Genomic DNA, 19,012 nt, shown 5'->3' with positions numbered 1-19,012 from the left:
TATTACGACCATCTTCCGCGATGCTCGCGCGAGAGATCTTTGCTAGAAGATATCGTCGGTGGCCATCGCGATTTGGACAGTATCACAGAAACCGAACTCATCAACTGTGTCTTTGGTAAATTTCTTCGTTTCACTATCTAGATATCCAATTACTGTACAATTCGTAAGGAACACATGATTTGTTTCCAATCTTATCGTTGGCACTGTAGAACTAAACTATCAAATCGGATAAAATGGTTTCGGATTCTTTGCCTTTACAACGAACTAAAAATTTATAGAGATCGTTGACGAAATTGACGTTTACCTTTATCATGATCGAAATATCTACCTACTTTTCTTATTTATGTTATATAACTTTATCCTAATTTTCTATCTACGTATAATATATTTGACTGTAAATTATTACGTATTACCCTATTTTGAATTTCTTTCTGTATCTATATTTTATTTATTTCAGCCTGGAAATTGGATTTGCTTTTACATAAATTACAAAGATAAATCCTAACTGGAACATAAGAGATATGAAACACAAACTTATAAATAACTGCGATAACATAAAGATATCCCGATTCTTTCGTTATCTCTCTTCCATCTCTAAATACTTTAGATAAACATTCTCCTCGTTGTATCATCATCCATTCCGCCATCCATTACCTATCCGTTGTTTCACTTGTTTACTTTTTATTTTCCAATAATTGCACTTCCCTTCGCCCTTGTCTATTTCATTCCGTGAAATCATTTCTTTCAAACCTTATCCAACGAACCGAAGAATTCGATTGTGACGTAACAAGTACAATATGAAGTTTACGAGTTCTGTTTCATAATCTGCGGAGAATATATTATACGACTTAGAGAAGATCGTTGACGTTAGCAAATGTGTATGGAAAACGAATCGTTTAACAGTTTGTTGGCAATGAGAAGTTGAACTTTGCGATTGGCCCGAGTCCTCGGTAACGTTTCCTCGTATTTCTCGAATGAACAGCTTATTAAACGTGCGGCTTGGCTTAGCTTAGAGTTGTACGTCTTGAAATAACCAGCATTCAGTTAAACGCGGAATATTTGTGAACAAATTTAACCAAAAGTCACGAATCTTTTGATCTTTCACTCAGTTTTCGATTTTGAATATTCAGAGCGTAACTACGTACGACTCTATAATTCATCCAGAAAACGTAATTTAGATGAAATTTTGTTACGCGAAAGAGGTCGGATACTGTAGAACATTCGAAATTAATTTAAATCGCTCAAAGAGAGGTTTCTCTGTGTGTCGGAATTGAATTGAAAGAATCGAATATTGTAGAATGTTTCAAGTTAATTTATATTACTGTACGACGATCAAAATATTCTGTTGGAATTTAGGAAGGAAACAGGGCATTGGTATTTCAGAAATCGTATTCTGTGAAACTTCTCCCTTAAAAATCGGACGGTGCAAAAATCCGAAAGAAACTCACTGCATTTTGAAAGGAATGTTTAATATAAGCTATCGAATATAATCGAACTACGTGTATCTTTTCATCCGCAATTTGTCTTACTTTCTCTCGATACAAATTTCCTATTTTACTCATCGTCGGTTCTGTGTAATACTAAAAGCACGTCGGATAGGTCGTAAGGAAAAGAAACAGCGGGAAACGATGCGAGACAGCGAGACGTACGAGCACAGACGTACACACCACTGAGAACACACAGTAACTCAATTTTCCATCCGACAACTGCTCAATCGCAATTAACAAACTGCGGCAGAGCCTCGTGCAAACTCGACTGCGTGAGCTTACCCGGGGTTGGCGGGCAGAAGAGGGGAGAAAGGTTGGAAAAAGGTATCTAGATTTTACGGCTGTCGGATGGCTGGACAAGGAGAATAGGTCGAGAGATAGAATACAAACAGGAAGGGGTAGAGAGGGTTGGATAGAGGTAGATGGAAGCGAGGAACGAACGAGAAAGAAAGAGAGGGATGAAGAGAGGGTGTGTAGAGACGATGGATGACGGAGGGAACGACGAAGAACGAAAAGAGAGAAACGTGGATGGTTAGAGGGATGAAAGAACGAGACACGGAGAGGATAAGTGTGGAAAAAAGTAGAATGCGAGGTGGCGAGAGAATGCGAGGATGAATGCGAGGATGAATAGGTGCGGATAATGCGAACACATCGCGCGGAGTGACGCCCTTATCGTGACAAAAGCACCGTCATTGCGTCGGTTGCAGGTGTGGTTCAGTAATCGCAGGGCGAAGTGGCGTCGAGAGGAGAAATTACGGAACCAAAGGAGAGCAGCCGTCGATCAGGTAGTCGGCGGAGGCAGCAGCGGGGGTGGTAGCAGCACCGCGCCCCCAGCTGCGACCCCTGCCACGCCACGGTTACCCTTAAACGCCGGATTCAACGCCATGTACTCGTCGATACCGCAGCCGATCGCTACGATGCCTGACACTTACAGGTAATCATTCTGTCACCGTCTCTTTCGCTTTTGTTTCGCCAACCGTCTGCGTGTATGGTATAGTTATACAGGGGTGCAAAGACTTTGTGTATTGTAAGGGCGTATGGATCGAGCTCATTCGTGGAGGTTGAATACGATGTTTGTTACGGGACGGTGAAAGGATTATAAGTGGAACGACTTCCTAGAGTTAGAGTAGTCAATTTAGGAGTCGAGGAGGTTCGTAGCTTTTCTTATAATCGTTGTTTATTTATTGCAACAGTCAGAGTTTCTTTACGAAAGTTTTGTAAATATAGGCAAAGACATTTTATCAGTTTATCGAGTTAAATAATCAACACTGGTTATTTCTTAATTATTGTCTGTTAAAAATTAGGACACCTTTATGAGGATTTGCTGAAGTATATCGAGAGATTTTTAATTAGTTTATGGGACCATGTATTTCGAAGAATTTAATGCATTTTTCTATAGCCATTCATTTTTCGAAAAAGCCTGTGTTATGAAAGTTTCAGTTAACTCGTAGTATTGTTAAATGTTTTTTTTACGCATTGGCAGGCTTTTTGACCAATATAGTTCGTTCTTTTACGTTTCATTTGTAAACCGTGGTATACTAACAATAGTATGGTAACTGCGATCCGTTGTTTAAAGATTTGGCAATTGTACTACGCTTTAATCGGTGTTTCATTGTTGCAGAGATTACAGATATCGGTAGCGTCGAGTTGAAATTTCCCAAACAATCCTCAAATACCTTGTATTTTTCACGTTCAACATTTCACGATTCATTGAAAATCGCGCTGTGTACATAAATATCTGACCTTGTCAAAATTTAATCTTCCTAAAAGCTTATCTTCGAATGTCATTTCGAAAAACAAAAACATCATAATCCAGGCGCTGGCGACTCTTTGATATCGAATATTTGTCGAAACAAATTAAATTCTGCAGATATCCAATTCAACTTGCTACGTTGTATATTCATTAAATTACCGTAACAAATATCGTGTACCGCGTAAAATTCGCATACAATCGTTATACGCAAGTTGCCAAAAAGTTCGCTATTTTTAACCTTCCACGCGATTCAAAGCAAATCGAAATTCTTCTCGGCAAGAATGAGAATAAAAGCTCGACGTTGGCCCCTAAATCCTCGAAAATTATCTATATAAGATTAAAGCACGTTTTGCCAATTATTAGACCTGACAGATTCTTATATATTTATGACGAATTTAGAGATACAAAAATTTCCCAAATGCACGCAAATCGTAAAACCGTATAAAATATTCAAATATATCGGAAAATATCCGTCGTTAGAAGTAGGCGAAACGAATCGCTGTTCCACCTCTTCGTGTCTACAAAAATATAAATTTGCCCGAACGTCCGCAGCTTTTAATAATTAATAGCTAATTAAAAGCTACTCGACCTATTCGCTGGAAACGACGTTCAGACAAATCGAACATGTTGGTTATTTTGATCTGACGCGGATCTCGTTCCTCTGTTGGCAGCTCGATGTCGAGCAGCTTGGGCGGGTCAATGGGTGGAAGCTGTCTTCAGCAGCGCGCCGAGGGATATCCGGCGTACGTGTTCCACGAGCCTCTTCACTCTCTGACGCAGTCTTACTCCCACGCACACAGCACTGCTGCGCACTCGCAACCCCATCGTGGTATACCGACCTCTCATGGTGGAACCCCCACCACGCCAGGAGGACAGCCTGCAGGACCAGGTGGTGCACCCTACCAGCCGACGACCTCGACCGCGACTGGTGAGTTTCCGCTTTAAAGGATTGTTTGTTTGTTCTTGTTCAATCTTCAAGGCCATCCTCCGGTATCCGCTTCGTCTCCGTCACGGCATTTAAACGCCGATCAAGGTCGCCGCCGATCGTATACATAGGGTTCCGGTTAGTTGCCTCTTTTCTAGGTTGTACGCTACCTTGAAACGATCGTTCGACTGGATGAATGCAGATCGTGCGAATGAAAGGTGTACTTTATTGTTGGTCAGATGGGTTGTTGACTATTTAACTATTATCAATAGATAATACGTACCACGATGATATGATAGGTGAGTGTTGATTGTTGCAGTGTATAAGTATTAAATCAGCAGATTACCACTAAATTTTGCAAAGTTTCTGAAGTTTGCAAAGTTTGTACATTTGTGCCGCTCACAGATCAAAGTGAAGCTTCACTTCATCTTTCCAAACGTTTAACATTTTTTGCCAAAGCGCTTCATCGATGTTTATCTCGCGTAATTTCGACAATTTCCTCTGCTTTTCGTTTTGTGCGGCTGACCGATTTTACAGATGAACGGCTTATTTAATGCGTAGTTAATATAGCGGTTGTTAGATCTTACCACGTAGATAGAAGAAATTCTCAGGAATTTCGTAACAGAGATGGTATCGTGTGTTATTCACGCTTGGTAGTCACTGGCTTCTTAATGTGTTCTTTTGTCATCGATAGTTTTAATGTCAGAAGTGGCTTGGAAGGTTCCTTTCGCAGATAGCATTTAAATTTCCGAGGCTCTCGCGAGTTTCCAAGATCCTGCGTGTTCTCTCGCGGTTGGACATATTCAAGGCGGATAGACCAAGGGAATGTTGATTTACAGGATTGCTTTGATGTTTGGTTAGAGTAATGGCGCAGATGTTATTGCTTGATGGATCTATTAAACGGTTGGAGGTTATAGTTACTGGTAAATGGTCTGTATGGTTAGACGCTATCTTGATTAATTTATAGGTAAACTGAATTGGTTGGTTAAGAACGTCAATAGCTAAATATGTATGTATAGCGTAATTTCATGATTGTACATCGTGTTTTTCTAATTTTTCTATCTCCTTCGTACTAGGAACAAAGCAAATGATTTTTCAACATCTCTTTTCAATTTTCTTTCGTACCCTATAAACGATATTAATTTCCAAGGTAAATTTAACAAAACCGTATTTGCCACGCTACTCGTCGATGCTAATCCACGCTAATCGACATACGTGTACAGCTTCTTATTGATTCAAATATTTCAAAAACTTTCAAACACGCCCACACGCGAGAACCCGAACAACATTTAACGAAGGACGATGTACCGGGCATTTCACTTTCCGCGAAAACCTGCTGGAAAAAATAATTTCCCATTTACAAACAGATTTGAAGATCGCTGGTTTTATTCATTCGAGCTTTCGAGTTCGATGACGGATAAAGATCTGGTCGAAATGGAAGCGATGGCAGGGAGGTTCGATGGGGAAGAAAAAATTGCAATTCGTGTCGCGTGCTCGCAGCACTCGCGAAACGTGCTCATTCTGTAACATTGAAACTGCCGGTTGATTACGTACACTCGGGAATTCCGTGCGCACGGCCGTGGCCAAACGACGAAAAAGGATAAGCGTCTTCGCGAGAACTCTGGTTACCCGTGGCGAACGACACGAGTGGAAAATACGTTTAATGGGCGCGAGGAAATTTGTTCCGCCGGAAACCGTACGATTGACGCGGAAAATGTTCAAATAAATTCTCGCACGCCTTCCTAACGAACCGTGTGTCTTCGTTCTTTCTCACTGCCCAAGTTGGCTTGACCCTTTTCACGTTAAATATTTTTTGAATTGCCGGAGAAATTTATTTTACTCGATTAATTATCGTTAACGGTAGAAATACATTTTTGATGTTTCAAAGGAAGGTACACTTGCGTTATATATGTAGGATCAGTTATATCAGAAACCAATGCGTTTATCGTTTAATTACTTCATGATATTGTTAAAGTGTAACGTCGTGTGTAGGTAACATCAAGCGTGAACTGCTTCGATATATTTTTTCGTATTATTTAATTTGCCTCAACGTGCTTCTCTTTTTTTCATCGTTCAAACGTCGACTAAACTACCAACCAACAATCCCTTTCGCTTTGCACCTCGAATGCTTCGGCAGAGAGTCTAAACTTTTAGAATAAATCAATTCAGGCTTCCAACAGAATACGAGCAAATCCGTTTAGCCAAAGTCAATGGCAAACAGAACCACCAGCCTCTGAGAAATCTTCCGAAATACATCAATGGTTCTCTAAAATCGATCAGCCAGCGTATCTTACGCGTCGAGGGCAGAATAAAGTGTCTTGTCAAGGCACGGTTAGAGAGCTACAGAACGTTGTTCCGTGCGGAGATCGAAAAATGGTTAGCTACAAGAACCAAGAGGCTAGGACCAACCTGATACTACATCAGGTCAAAGTGTGCAAAAACCGAAACAGTGAACATTCCAAAGACGTTAAAGGTGGACCGTAAGGTTAGCCGTAACAAAATTACGTACTAACCATCTTCTCATCTCTGGACGGTAAGCAACAGTGCCCGTAGCTCGTTTAAGCACCTGGCCGTTCGTCCACGGAATTGTAAAAGGATTTTAAAACAAATCTCACGCGGGCGCCAGCGGGCAGAATCGAAGACCGGGTATATTCGGTGGTTTTCCAAGCGCCCATTCCATCCAACAACGTGGCTGCTGAATTTTCCATTTTCCCCGATTCTCACTTTCCCTCCGTCACCCTCTCGCCTTCTGTTTCTTTCTTCTTCGACTTGTCCCTCTTCCGCCAACGACCCTCTCTCACCCTGTTCTTTCTCGTTTAACGAAAACTGTGCGCTGAGGTTCGACCCTCCTGGCTGTCTCTCTCTCTCTCTCTCTTTCCTGTCCCTGTCTCTCTTCCTTTCTTGCTCCTTTCTCTTTCTCGCCCGTCTCTCTCGCTCTCTCGATGGCTCTTCCTCTCTTCAGGGTATACAGGGGGGCGAACAGAGGATGTGGATGGGTTGGGTCTCGCCTCGGCTGGGCGAGCGCTCAATAACGTGCGAACCCAAAGGGGAGGAAATACGGGGGTGCGCGGCGTACCTACAGGAATGAAGTGGAACGCCGTAGAATGGTGGAATACTGCGGAACACGCGCCGGCATTCCTCTTGTCTCCCCCCTTCCCTAGCACCGGATTCTTCTCTTTTCCTTCGTCCCCTTTTTCTATCCGCCTCTTCCTTTCTAGCTCCCTCTTCTCCTGACCCCTGTCGCGAACAGGTTCCCTCTGTTACTCGTTTTCTCTCGCTTCTTACGTGCGGAACGAGCCGCAACTTATCCATCATAATCGTTTTACGTGCATGAGCGCGGGGAACTTTCACCGCGTGTTTCTTCTCTCTCTCACTCTCTCTCTCTCTCTCTCTCTCTTGCTTTCGTTAACGTTGCTTTTGACGCGTTCCGATGTCCCATCCTTTCCATTGCTAAGCACCCTGGTTTCCGCAATGCCTCTTGACGTATCGCTTTCGCCACGATTCACGTGGAACAAGTATCGGTTTGTTTTGTAGCTGGCTCGTTCGTAAGTAGAGCGAAGAGCGTTTTTTAGGTAATTGTTAAGAGTGCAGTTATTGAAGTCAGAATGATCGGTTTGTAATTTTTGTTCAGATAGTTTTCACTTAGAATGTTTCTACCCTAAGCGTTGGAATACTCTCGTGAACCACTGTATGTGTCTATAATATCTCATTTTGCGATTCGCAGATCTAAAGACCCAAATCTTCGATTTTTTCTTCAGATCGTTGCTTCAGAAACAAACGTTCAAAAGCTAAACCGATCAACGTCATAGATAGTAACGTAAACAAATATGATATCGATTTAAAAGTACCTTACAACATACATTATTTATGTCAGTCTCTTCCAATAATCTGCTTATGAAGCCGAGCGTTCCTTAAGAATTGAACGTTAACAGTTAACATGCGTGAACAAAATTAAAAATGCCACAAGGAACAGAATTGATCAATTTGCCACCTAAGAAGTTCCATTGTAAATGTCGCGTCCGCTGTTCCACCAAGAACGCGTCTTACCTTGTTCACGTCATACCTATTCCTGCAACACAATCACAGAGGAAAACTCGATCGATCGTTTAATCGGAAAACAAACATTCGTATTGCAGGTGTGATATCGGCTGGCGTCTCGGTTCCCGTGCAGATCCCGTCTCAAACACCAGACCTGACCGGCAACTATTGGCCGAGGCTCCAGTGATCCCAGCTCTTCGGGTTCCCGCCCGCGAGCTTGCTCGTCGGCCAGGAGAGCCCGCCGCCACCGACAGCCACCCCTGGTGCAGTGTCCCGGCCGCTGCTCGCTTCCCTCGGGATACCGACGCAGCCAGCGCAGCATCAGCCTTCGAACACACCGGCTACTACTCCCGTGCACACCTCCGACACCAGTGAGTGAACCAACCGATCAATCTCTTCGGACGCTCTCTTGCAGAGATGGTCGCGCGCGCGATACTCGATCACACGAGACGGTTCGTTGCCGTACGGCGAATCGCCGACCTCGATCACTGCGTTCATCGCGATCGCGTCATGATGGCGCGCGATGACATTCGAACGAGATAATCGACGACGCTTGTTCAGCGTGTCGCTCCGAACACACGTGGATTGTGACTTTGCAAGTTTAGCGGGTCAGCAGTGTTCCTAGATGGATCTTTTTCTTTTCTGTTTTAAAATTAATATCAAAGTAACTTTTTTTTTTTTCATACGTTATGATTTTATTCTTACGTATACGGCACTGCTGCGTTATTCCAATAAGATTGTTTTCTTTTTCTGGATCGATTAATGGATGTATTTACTTACTGGTCCATTCTTCGGTGTCGTATGATAATGCGTTATTAAAAATATAGAATGTGGAGTTTTTTCGTTGCTACATATTGCAACATTTTAGGTTCTTATTTTATGTGAATTTGTTTATGGGAATTTGTTTTCGAGTTTCATATTATGAATATGATTTTAATGCAGTTTAAATGTTCTCTTTTATTTAGCCGATGTATATATTCGTTTGTCCTCTTCGTTGCAGTAAGTAAACTGGCTAGAACGAGAAGTACTTGCTATATGTGTCTTATTTAACAGTTTGGGACGTTTAAATACCGATTAGCAATGTTCATGTTCGATATCCTCGATATTCGATACGATGATCTGACGTATTTTCTATTGTTTCGAATTCAGAGGTACCGCACGTAATCTAGTTTATCGAGAGAATAAAAGCAAAGAATCAACGTTTCAGCCATAATTCGTTTTCAAAGAGTTGTGTTCTCCCACTTTCTCAGAGTCACAGGGAAAGGGTTGTTGCACGAATGATGAGATCAGGTAACCTGTTAAGGGACCAGCGCAACAGGAGTTGAAAAAAGGGAATAAAAGGTTAACGAGTCCGCTTTAATTCGATTAATTAGCCGTTGGAAGCTTGCCAAATCTCGACAACTAGCGGACACTGCTGATCGTTACTTTGGGTCACCGAAAAAACAAGTACGCACACTCTCGTTCAGAATTTGCGATTAAACACCTTCGTAACGGAAAGAACGCGCGCGAAGCGTTCGTTGTTCCATTGAAATCGAAGAATCCTTTCAAATATCTTTCGCTATTTTAAATACGAACGATCGCAAATTCTCGCGCACTTTGCGCGTTAACCTCTCGAGTCGGCAATTGCGCACGAACGTGCCAATTGTTCGGTGGGTAATTAATTCGTCTAAATTCAGCAAGTTTCTTAACACTTTCGCCGACACGTAGATATTGTTGCAACGTGCTTGAAAACTCATTTCTAATTGTTGTGTAGTAATACAACGTACAATAAGTAGAGTACCGTGTTACTGAAATTATTATCTAGATGCTAGATGGTGGATATATTATGTAAATTCAGATTTCTATGAACGCAACCAAAGACGAAAAACTTATATCCAAGAAAATGTATTTTTTCACATTGTATAGATTTCTATCATATTTCAATTTCCCCATAAATATCCGCAGTATCGTATCGTATCGTATCGTATCGTATCGTATCGTACAATGTACTAAATTTCGGTATATGATTTTTATTGAGAAACGATCACGATCGTTTTGCCCGCCAAAGTGTTAACAAATACGTACAGACGAACGATAATGTATTAACAAACTGATACGTATACATCGAATTGCCATAAACGATAAAGTTATGACGATATACGCTTCTTGTACCTAGGCGAAACTGATTTGAGGGGTTAAAGAACATTCATTGCGTCAGAAACTCCACGTAAGCTTAAACTTCTTGAAACAGGTGTTTACTTGGTACATTTTAGTGTCGGAAAATCGCGTCGATCGTCGCGCGAACGCGATGTATGAAAGATCGAGGCGGACGCTCATCGTCCTTTCTTCGAATCGCGTTTAATCTAGTGGTCATAGACGTATACGCATGACCCGGGTCACGCAGGGTATATTATCCATCTACTCACGACAGTGTACAAATGAACGTATCGGCGTCGAACATGTTCGTTAGACGATCCAATGTACGAAATGCTACAAGTATATCGTATTGCAATATACATTTAAAACGTAATATTTGAAATTTTATATACCAGCGAACGAACATCAACGAAGTAGGTTATCTAATGTATATAAGTAGCCTGGTGTTAATATTTTATTCGTTGTTTATTTCGATAAATTTTCAAATTTGGAAATTTTAAGTTGAAGAACGACTTCGTTCTTTATGAGTACCGTTGCGAGGAAACAGGGTGTAACACGTTCGCTGCTACTTGACGCATATGTTGCGTCAAATGAGTTAGTAGCTGCTAATTGTTGCATTTTAGTTTCTCGACGGAATCGTTTAGAAAGATGAAGAAGATAGTGACGTATTGGAAGAAACACAATTTTGTTTGTAACGCAGATGCTTCCTATGGAAAAGGAAGATATGAATCGAAGGGTAAACTGGCGTATTTTAGTAACAGCGAATGTAACGATCGATAGCGACAGTTTCCTTAATTTTATGCGGACGATGGTCTTTAAAACGATTGAAAAGCCGGAATCTTTGACAAAAGTTCAAACTATTAATCGAAATTAGATATAGACCAGTGAAGTGGAACCAATCTGAAAGTAAAAATCCCTTAAAAATCTATCACTCTTTCAGAAATCTGGATATCTGGAAAAATCTAACAAATCCGAATAGAATTTATGATATCTCGAAGTTAAATAAAATATCCTTATTTCAACTATTTTCAAAAAAGTATATCTTCTTACTCGTAGCATGAAAATAATTTCAAACTTCCATTTGTGTATTGTTATCGCTTACGGGCGTTCTTATATCTCTCGATCGATGACTGGCAAGATTCGTTTATCGAATTTTTCACGCGTGGCTGTGGTACGCATGACAGCCGAGCGATTCGCGTGGAAATTTCGAGGGATTCGAAGACAGAGGGAGGAAGGGCGGGCATCCGCTGCAAATATTCTCGCGAGACTTTAGGGTGGCTCTGGCCAAGCTGGCTGCCTTTGTAAGGGTGGGAGCCACGGGGATTGATAGCTACCTCGAGGGTGGCTTTTTTCGCCGGCCGGCCATCACGCTTGCTCGCAGATATGGCGTCGGCTGACAACGTTCCACCAGCCAGAAACTTGCTTCGGAAAACTGACTGCTTACGAGATCGAACTTCCCTCGTCGAGTGGAAATTCGTAGAGAAGTTCCGCGAAAGTCGTGGAGAACATTTTTGTAGCGATAAAGATTTTCGTTTCATCGAAAATGATGAAGAAATTCATTTCTTTTTGTTTCTTTTTCTTTTTTTTTTTTCTACGAAATGTTTCATTTCTATCGTTGGATTTGCATCGCGACACGTTATGTTTTTGACAGTGTAACATGTTTAAAAGCTTTCGATACTTATTTAAGAGATTAATCGTTAGTCAACATTGGTCTTTCGTCGAATCAATTTTTTAGCCATAGCTAACGCTATAAACGACAAAATGTAACGAAATAAAAAACAGTATTTTTTTACGTTTGAAAAAATATTCATTGTATCTTGCACCCTTGCATGACCAGCAATCTTTGTAGATACTCTTCTAAGAAGATTCGAAAAGTGTGTAACTCTTTTGTTGTGTAACTTCCCTTTGAACCTATGGACGGGATATCTCGCAAGGCGATATTTAAAAATTTCGTTTATACCAGAAGTTTATTCCAAAAAGTTGTAAACGGCGGAAATAAACACTCGCGATATCTCACCCAAAGCGTCGTAAAGGGTTTAATGACGTTAACTATAATTAAACGTTGTATATGTATTTTCACATATTTTTAAAATAAAAAAGAAGATCTTTTATTTTTTTTTTTTATCGAGTAAAAATTAAAATTTGTATGTGTTTCGAGAGTGCCATACGATATTTTTGTTCTTTCTTATTTTATTTTAAATATCTTGACGTTAATACTTAACAAATAAAATGTTACTTTTAAGCGTTAAAAAGTAGATACGCGAGATATCTCGTTCGAAAGCATCGAACGACGACGTCGCATCGCCTACGTATCTCGATCGTAAGTGCAACTTACAAACTGCAAACAAAGTGCAACTTTAAATTAAGCAACTAAAGAATCGTCTTTACGATAATTATCATCGTCTAAGATCAAATTTCCAAATCACGTTCGCTATAATCTAAATAGTAACTTTGGAAAAAATTCGTAAATTGCCAAACGACGCTCAGTCGCGATGGATCGTCTCACGAACCGTGTTCAGACGCAGGCGGAACGCACTTCAGCAGGATTCGCTCTAACTACGTAGGTCCTCGCGTAATCTCGTTTGAGAGACCGAGCCTCTTTCTCGCAGACTTTACGAAGGGTTCAAGGATACAGCGTTAGCTTTAGGACTCCTCCAACTAGTCGAACAAGAAAAACGTGTTTCTCAAACCGACTCCCTCTCTCTCTCTTTTCCTCTTCTCGTGCTCCACCAAGGACACGACGATGTATCTTCGTCGTGCACCGAGCACGTTCTCTATATTTCTCCCCCTGGGTACGAAAAAGGGGTGGTTCCACCCCTTGGTCCAAACTGCACGCGATTCTAGATTAAGACAATCCAATCTGTAGCTGGTAACGAAAAGAATAAGAGGAAGAAGAAGAATAAGAAGAAGAAGAAGAAGAAGAAGCAGAAGCAGAAGATGAAGAAGGAGAAATAAGAAAAAAATAAAATAAAATAGATTTGCTCGATCGTTATCGACCGATCGCGGAACCACTCGAACAGAGAGGATACTTTAGAGTATATATATTATATACTTTGTAAACGCGGGAATCGCGCGTTTTCTAGAAGCACAAGTCACGCCGAGAGAACGTTTCACGAACGTGTTATCACGAAAAGAAAAAAAAGAAAAAAGAAAGAAAAGGAAGAAATACGTAGAGTTATCGAAGACGAGGAGAAACGAAGCTTCATTCGCATCGCAAGTTGAAAGAATTTCCTTTCGTAAACGAACTGTCTCTTTCTTTTCTCTCTTCTTGCTTTCTCTCCCCCTTTTTTTTACCGACAGTTCGATTGCCCGCGATCGAAGCAAATTCCCTCGTCGATTTTCTTGTATAAAGGCAATTGTAAAATAGCATTTGTTATACTCTTCTTAGCCTGTAATGTAAATTAGACAGAAATCGTCGACACGCTGTGTATATACGTTTAGATAAGCGAAAAGACGGTCGTTTCGGTACCGTTCGATCGTATACCACTTTATAGAAATCGTACACATACACACATACACACGCTACTAACATAAAGAAACGGAAATCTCTTTGCCACGTGTATTCGATGTTCTCCCTTGGAAACCGGAAACGGACGATCGACCGCCTCTGTCGTTGCGAAGAGTGGAAAAATTGACGGCGGGAGTGGTCCATCGGCGTTCGAGGACGCGACCCGAGCCTACTTTTATTATTCGCTCATTGTTTTCACGCAAATGTATACCGTTTGAGACTGCAAAGTTGGCTAGCGGATTAAATATACATCTGATCAATTTACATGTTATATCAAATACAATAGAACAAGCTTGAAATAGCGCGCGTATGTGTATCTATTGTTATTGGTCGAACTGCTCACATATCGATTATCCGTAGACCGCGAATATTTCTGCAAATATTATATTTTTCCGAGTACCATCGAGGAGATGGAACCTTAGCAGAGATTGATGTTATCTAAATATCGTGACGAGTAGAATCCGTGTGGAAGGAAATGGTATAGCGAGATTAGAAAATTGGTTACGTGTTCGTAATTCGGTTCCATATGAAAATAAGGATCTCGTGATCTTACAGGACGGTGCAATGTTAATTCCGTATTATTTCTTCTTTTATGTATTTGTAATATATATAGAATATTTCTTTCTCTGGCGGAAAATTTCAGGACGAACAGTTTAATACTATGTACCTTTAACTGTTCACATGAAACGGATATTAATAATTGTGTTACGTACGAGGACATTTTTTCCAGAAATATATAAACACACCAAGTCTAGTCATTTGATATTTAGCAAAGTACGTGTTATTTTACCGTGTCATTGCGCTAGCCAACTTTCCAGCCACACGCACGCCAAGAAGCCGCGTTATACGTTCTCCTCACGCTTCGCATACATCGATCTTTGCATACGGAAGTCTTGGAACGGATCTCGAATCGACGCGAGACGACGCGTCACAACGAATGATACGATCACATCGCACGAACGCCAATGTGGAAGGATTTAGGGATGGATCCGCGACGATCAGGCCTCGAGAGATCGATTCGCTACGTCGGTGGCGGTTCACTAGACTTTGATCTACGAAAATGGTATTTTTTGATCGAAGCTTGCTTTCGCCCGGAGCCAAATTTGTTTTTAGAATTGGAAATTAAAATGTTTGTCGAGTTACCGAAATCGATTTTCGCGATACTGTAATTTAGCTGCTTAATCGTGCTTCCTTACTATCCTTAAAACGTTTCTTGAGTTTGAGGAAGATAGGAAAGAATTGTTTTTCCATGATTTTGCTACTAGGTAGTCAGGATGGAATTTCTTGCGACATGTGCAATATTCGATAAATTTAAGATCGATGGTCGTTACGATCAAACTGGTTTACACAAGGTTCTTCGTTTTCAGTAATATTAGCAAATAAAGTTTTCTTTATATAATCTAGATTGCTGTCGATATCATGTCGAGAGTGCATTTCTCGCAGAGGATGCACGGCTATCGTTCGACCAATCTTGACAGCCAAGATTTCTCTCCTATACTTCTCGAGGAAGAGCTTCGAAACTTTCAGTCTTTCAGTCTCTCGGCTGTTTTTTTTTTTAATAAATGCTTCGCCGTGTATGGTTTTCTTAAAAGGAAAACTGATACATTTACCACTTTTCAGTTCATTGGCATCGACGAGCAAAATTTTTCTTACCAAATTTAAATTTGACTTCGCCTTCAAACACCGAATCGAACGAATTTAACTTCCGCGTGACTCGTACGATAGAAAATAGAATTCTACGTAAACTTTCTGTCGCATTGTAAAACGAACAAAATCTACTAGCATAGATCAATATGATTTGTGGATATGAAAAAGAAAGCTTTTGCGATACGGTTCAAAGGATCAACCGGCCGCTCGAAACATTCGCAAAGATTCAAAATGACCGCGACGCGACGGCGCGAATCGAGTTCTCGGTGGCCCGAAACTTTCGGCGAAAATAAATTTCCACGGGGGGCGGTAGCACGTACGAGCCAAGCATCCGTGCGGCCATCCGAAACACACGTACTTCTATACACGTACACACGTACAAAAGTGTCGCGAAAAGTGGGAAAATTACGGTACAGGGTAATTTGATATTATATGATGCACTACCTCAGAGACAAGGCTTTTTACGCGATATAAAATTTCTAATTAATCGCATTAACGGAGCGAAAAGGGATGGGAAAACGGAGGAGGACGCGCAAGCGCGACCGCGAGAACCACTCGAGATTTTTCGTCGGTGTTTTCGTCGACAGAGGTTTTCCGGTTGCGACGTCCGTTTCACGCGGCTCGAACGTGATAAAACGACCAACCACCCCTTCGTGTCTCTTGGAAAACACTCGCTTCACCCTCCGTTTTCTCCCTCTCTTACTCCGGTTGTTTCGCTTTTTTTTCTCTTTTAAAAGAAAAAAAAAAAGAAAAAGAAAAAAAGAAGGAAAAAGAGGGCTACTCGTACTTGGCTGCGTTTGTTGGTAGTCGATTGAACTTCTTCTCGGTCGCTGATTCGTACCTGATGCGAGGATTACGCGGTGTTATGTCGGCGACTTGAAACCGATCCACTTTTGCCACGTGTCTAAGACTTCTGTGACACGTCTACGACTTCTTGCCAGGGTGTCGTTGAAAATATCGCGTGTTTCGTTACAGTAACGGGACAGAATGGGCGATGAAAATAGGTATGATCGAAAGATGAATCGTCACCGTTGGGATGATCTATACCTAAATACTTTGGCGAGATGAGAATTAAATAATAATATTAAATTTCGTGACGCCCGGCATTGAGAAGAGAAAATATTATCAACCGATGACGAGTAGATTATATTATTCAGCTTTGTCAACTAATCCTCGTTCGTTCTTATATCAAAGGATTGATAGAATGAAACAGAACATTTAATTAGGAAATTTGTCTCGATTTTCAGAAATTACTTCTTTTCTTTTTTTACTTACAATTAGCATAACTAATTTATGATCGTTTCATTTACCTACAAGGTTTCAATTCGTATGCGATTAGTATTATTACTCAGAGCCTGGCTGTCAAGACGTTAATAGCAACGGTAAAGAAGAAAATACAAAACGACCAAAGTTTCGCGATATATTTCACGAGACACTCGAATCGTGATCGGTCACGAGACTTCGCCGTTCCAAGACACTCTGGACCACGTTCTGTTCCCTTCGCCGAAGCATACTCCTCGAACATGTGTATATCAGTGTTACGCAACAAACATCCGTTTAATTAGACTCTCCGATTCTTCAGTAAAACCGCTTTCCCTTCTCCTCCTTCTCCTCCTCGAAGAAGAAGCTTTCTGCCGAGCAACTGTCGCGTTACCGTCGAGAACGTCGTTGTCGAGTCTCTCTCTCTCTTTCTCTCTCTCTCTCTCTCTTGTTAAATAGATGACGAGCTATAAACGATTTGTCAGCAGTCAATAGGGTATAATTGAAGATATTCGCGAGTCGAAATCGTGACGACGATCGAAGGCACGAACGAAATATATTATAAATATAATAGAAATCGCGCCTCGTCTGGTATGGAGGATATCGTTTCCCACGATTTTGACACGCAGCTGGTGTACCGCAATTCGATTGAACGTTTTCTACGGCGAACGGGGATTGTGTACTGTACATTAGTAAATTTATATTTTTGGATGAAGAAAAAATACGAGAAAAAAAAATGAAACAAAACAAAGAGAACGTAATGGCCGGTGAACGATAACGGGCCGAATTAGGGAAAAAGATGGCTCGTGAGAGCGAAAACGCCGCCATTCTGTCGGTTCTCCAACGGTCGGGAGCCTCGGTTCTCGACGTCGTACACTTCGTTCGGATTCGCATCGACCACTTCTGCGTTCACCGTCGCTTAGATAAAAAGAACCAAAGGTGTTGCAGATTTATTTCCATTCAAGATTTCGAATTTCTTTCGATTTCGCGAGTGATCGTCGCATTTGTACAGAATCTTCTGATTCGCCACTCGGCGTGATTATTATTTGCAGGTTTTATAAGATGATCGGTGTCTATGATGAACTTTTCTTTTTTTCTTTTTTCTTTTTCCCCTTTTTATACTATGTCAGAGCGATGCCTTTATTTCGACGAACAACGGCGTGAGTTTCGAAAGATTCGCACGAGATTTGTATGGACGCAGTGGACGACAAGAAACAGCACCACGGAATAGCTTCTTTGAGATGCGACGACTTCATTCCTCCAGCAGATTGGTTCGTTAAACGTTTTTCTGTTGTTCCTTCGAAAAGAAAAAAAGAAACGTTTGGTGAACGATATTACGTAACACGAGGATAACGTTAATGCTTTTTAAGAACGCGGATCACGTCGATGCAACGAAATGGAATTTTGCGCAAGTTCTTCAAACCACTTTGTTCGTTGTTTTAATAAACTGCATGTTTAAAGGTGCAAGTTGCATTTCGTTGGCGTTACTTTAAAATTACGATGTGATCGCGCTTCGATGATTCTTTCGATAACGAAACTTCGTAGTCCGAGCAGTGACGCGGAAGTGGTCACGCAGTTTTCTTATTATCTGTAATAATAATACTGATAACGAATACAGTGTATGAGTATTAACAAATTTATTAACGAGAATAATATATTATTGCGACAGTAATCTACGTAAGTGTTGTGAATAATGGAGATAATATTGTTGCTGTGATTACCTTTAAGATTGTAAGTAGTAGGATATAGAACCACTGTTAGGTGTCACTGTCTCGATTCAATAAATGTTATTTCATTTTAATGACAACGCAAGTCATCTGCATTCGTTCAGTAACACCATAAAACTTCCACTGTTGTCCTTTGAACCTGATCCTTCCTAGTGTTTGTACTCTGAGTGTATGAATTATGTCTTAGCGCTTGAAGATTTTAGAGAGCAATTTTAAAATAAAAAATTGTATCATATTTGCAAGAAATTGCTTTCTTATCTGTAGTTTTACCATTTCCTTAAACATTTCAAGAATAAAAGTTGCCACAATTATTCGTTATATCTCGTTCTTTAAATGAACTTCTGATTTCTGATAAACTTCTCAGTTGACTTCTGGTAAAGCAAAATAACAAAACTAAAAAAAAAAAAAAAAAAAAACGAGCTTATTAGATTTTCCCCTGTGGATTCTATTTGTTATTTATTTAAATGCCACTCTTCGTCACTCGTAATAAATGACATTTTATTTATTAAGGGCTATAATAGCATTTATTTG

General features: G+C 40.7%; 1 protein-coding gene across 2 annotated transcripts in view; it reads left to right on the top strand.

Annotated features, from left to right (window-relative positions):
• The window catches only part of LOC122568115 (paired box protein Pax-6), a 57,490-nt gene extending 38,702 nt beyond the window's left edge, over positions 1–18,788 (top strand). For both annotated transcript variants that reach the window (XM_043727488.1, XM_043727487.1), the window contains exons 7-9: positions 2,195–2,421; positions 3,912–4,168; positions 8,302–18,788. In XM_043727488.1, coding sequence (XP_043583423.1) covers positions 2,195–2,421; positions 3,912–4,168; positions 8,302–8,390 — 573 coding nt within the window. In that variant the 3' untranslated portion in view covers positions 8,391–18,788. The remainder of the gene's footprint in view (positions 1–2,194; positions 2,422–3,911; positions 4,169–8,301) is intronic.
• The last annotated feature ends 224 nt before the right edge of the window (positions 18,789–19,012 follow it).

This window comes from Bombus pyrosoma, linkage group LG6, assembly GCF_014825855.1.
Source record: "Bombus pyrosoma isolate SC7728 linkage group LG6, ASM1482585v1, whole genome shotgun sequence".
In the NCBI taxonomy this organism is placed as follows: Eukaryota; Metazoa; Arthropoda; class Insecta; order Hymenoptera; family Apidae; genus Bombus; species Bombus pyrosoma.
Note: the sequence above shows the minus strand (reverse complement) of the source record. Positions and strands in the feature narration are given on the sequence as shown.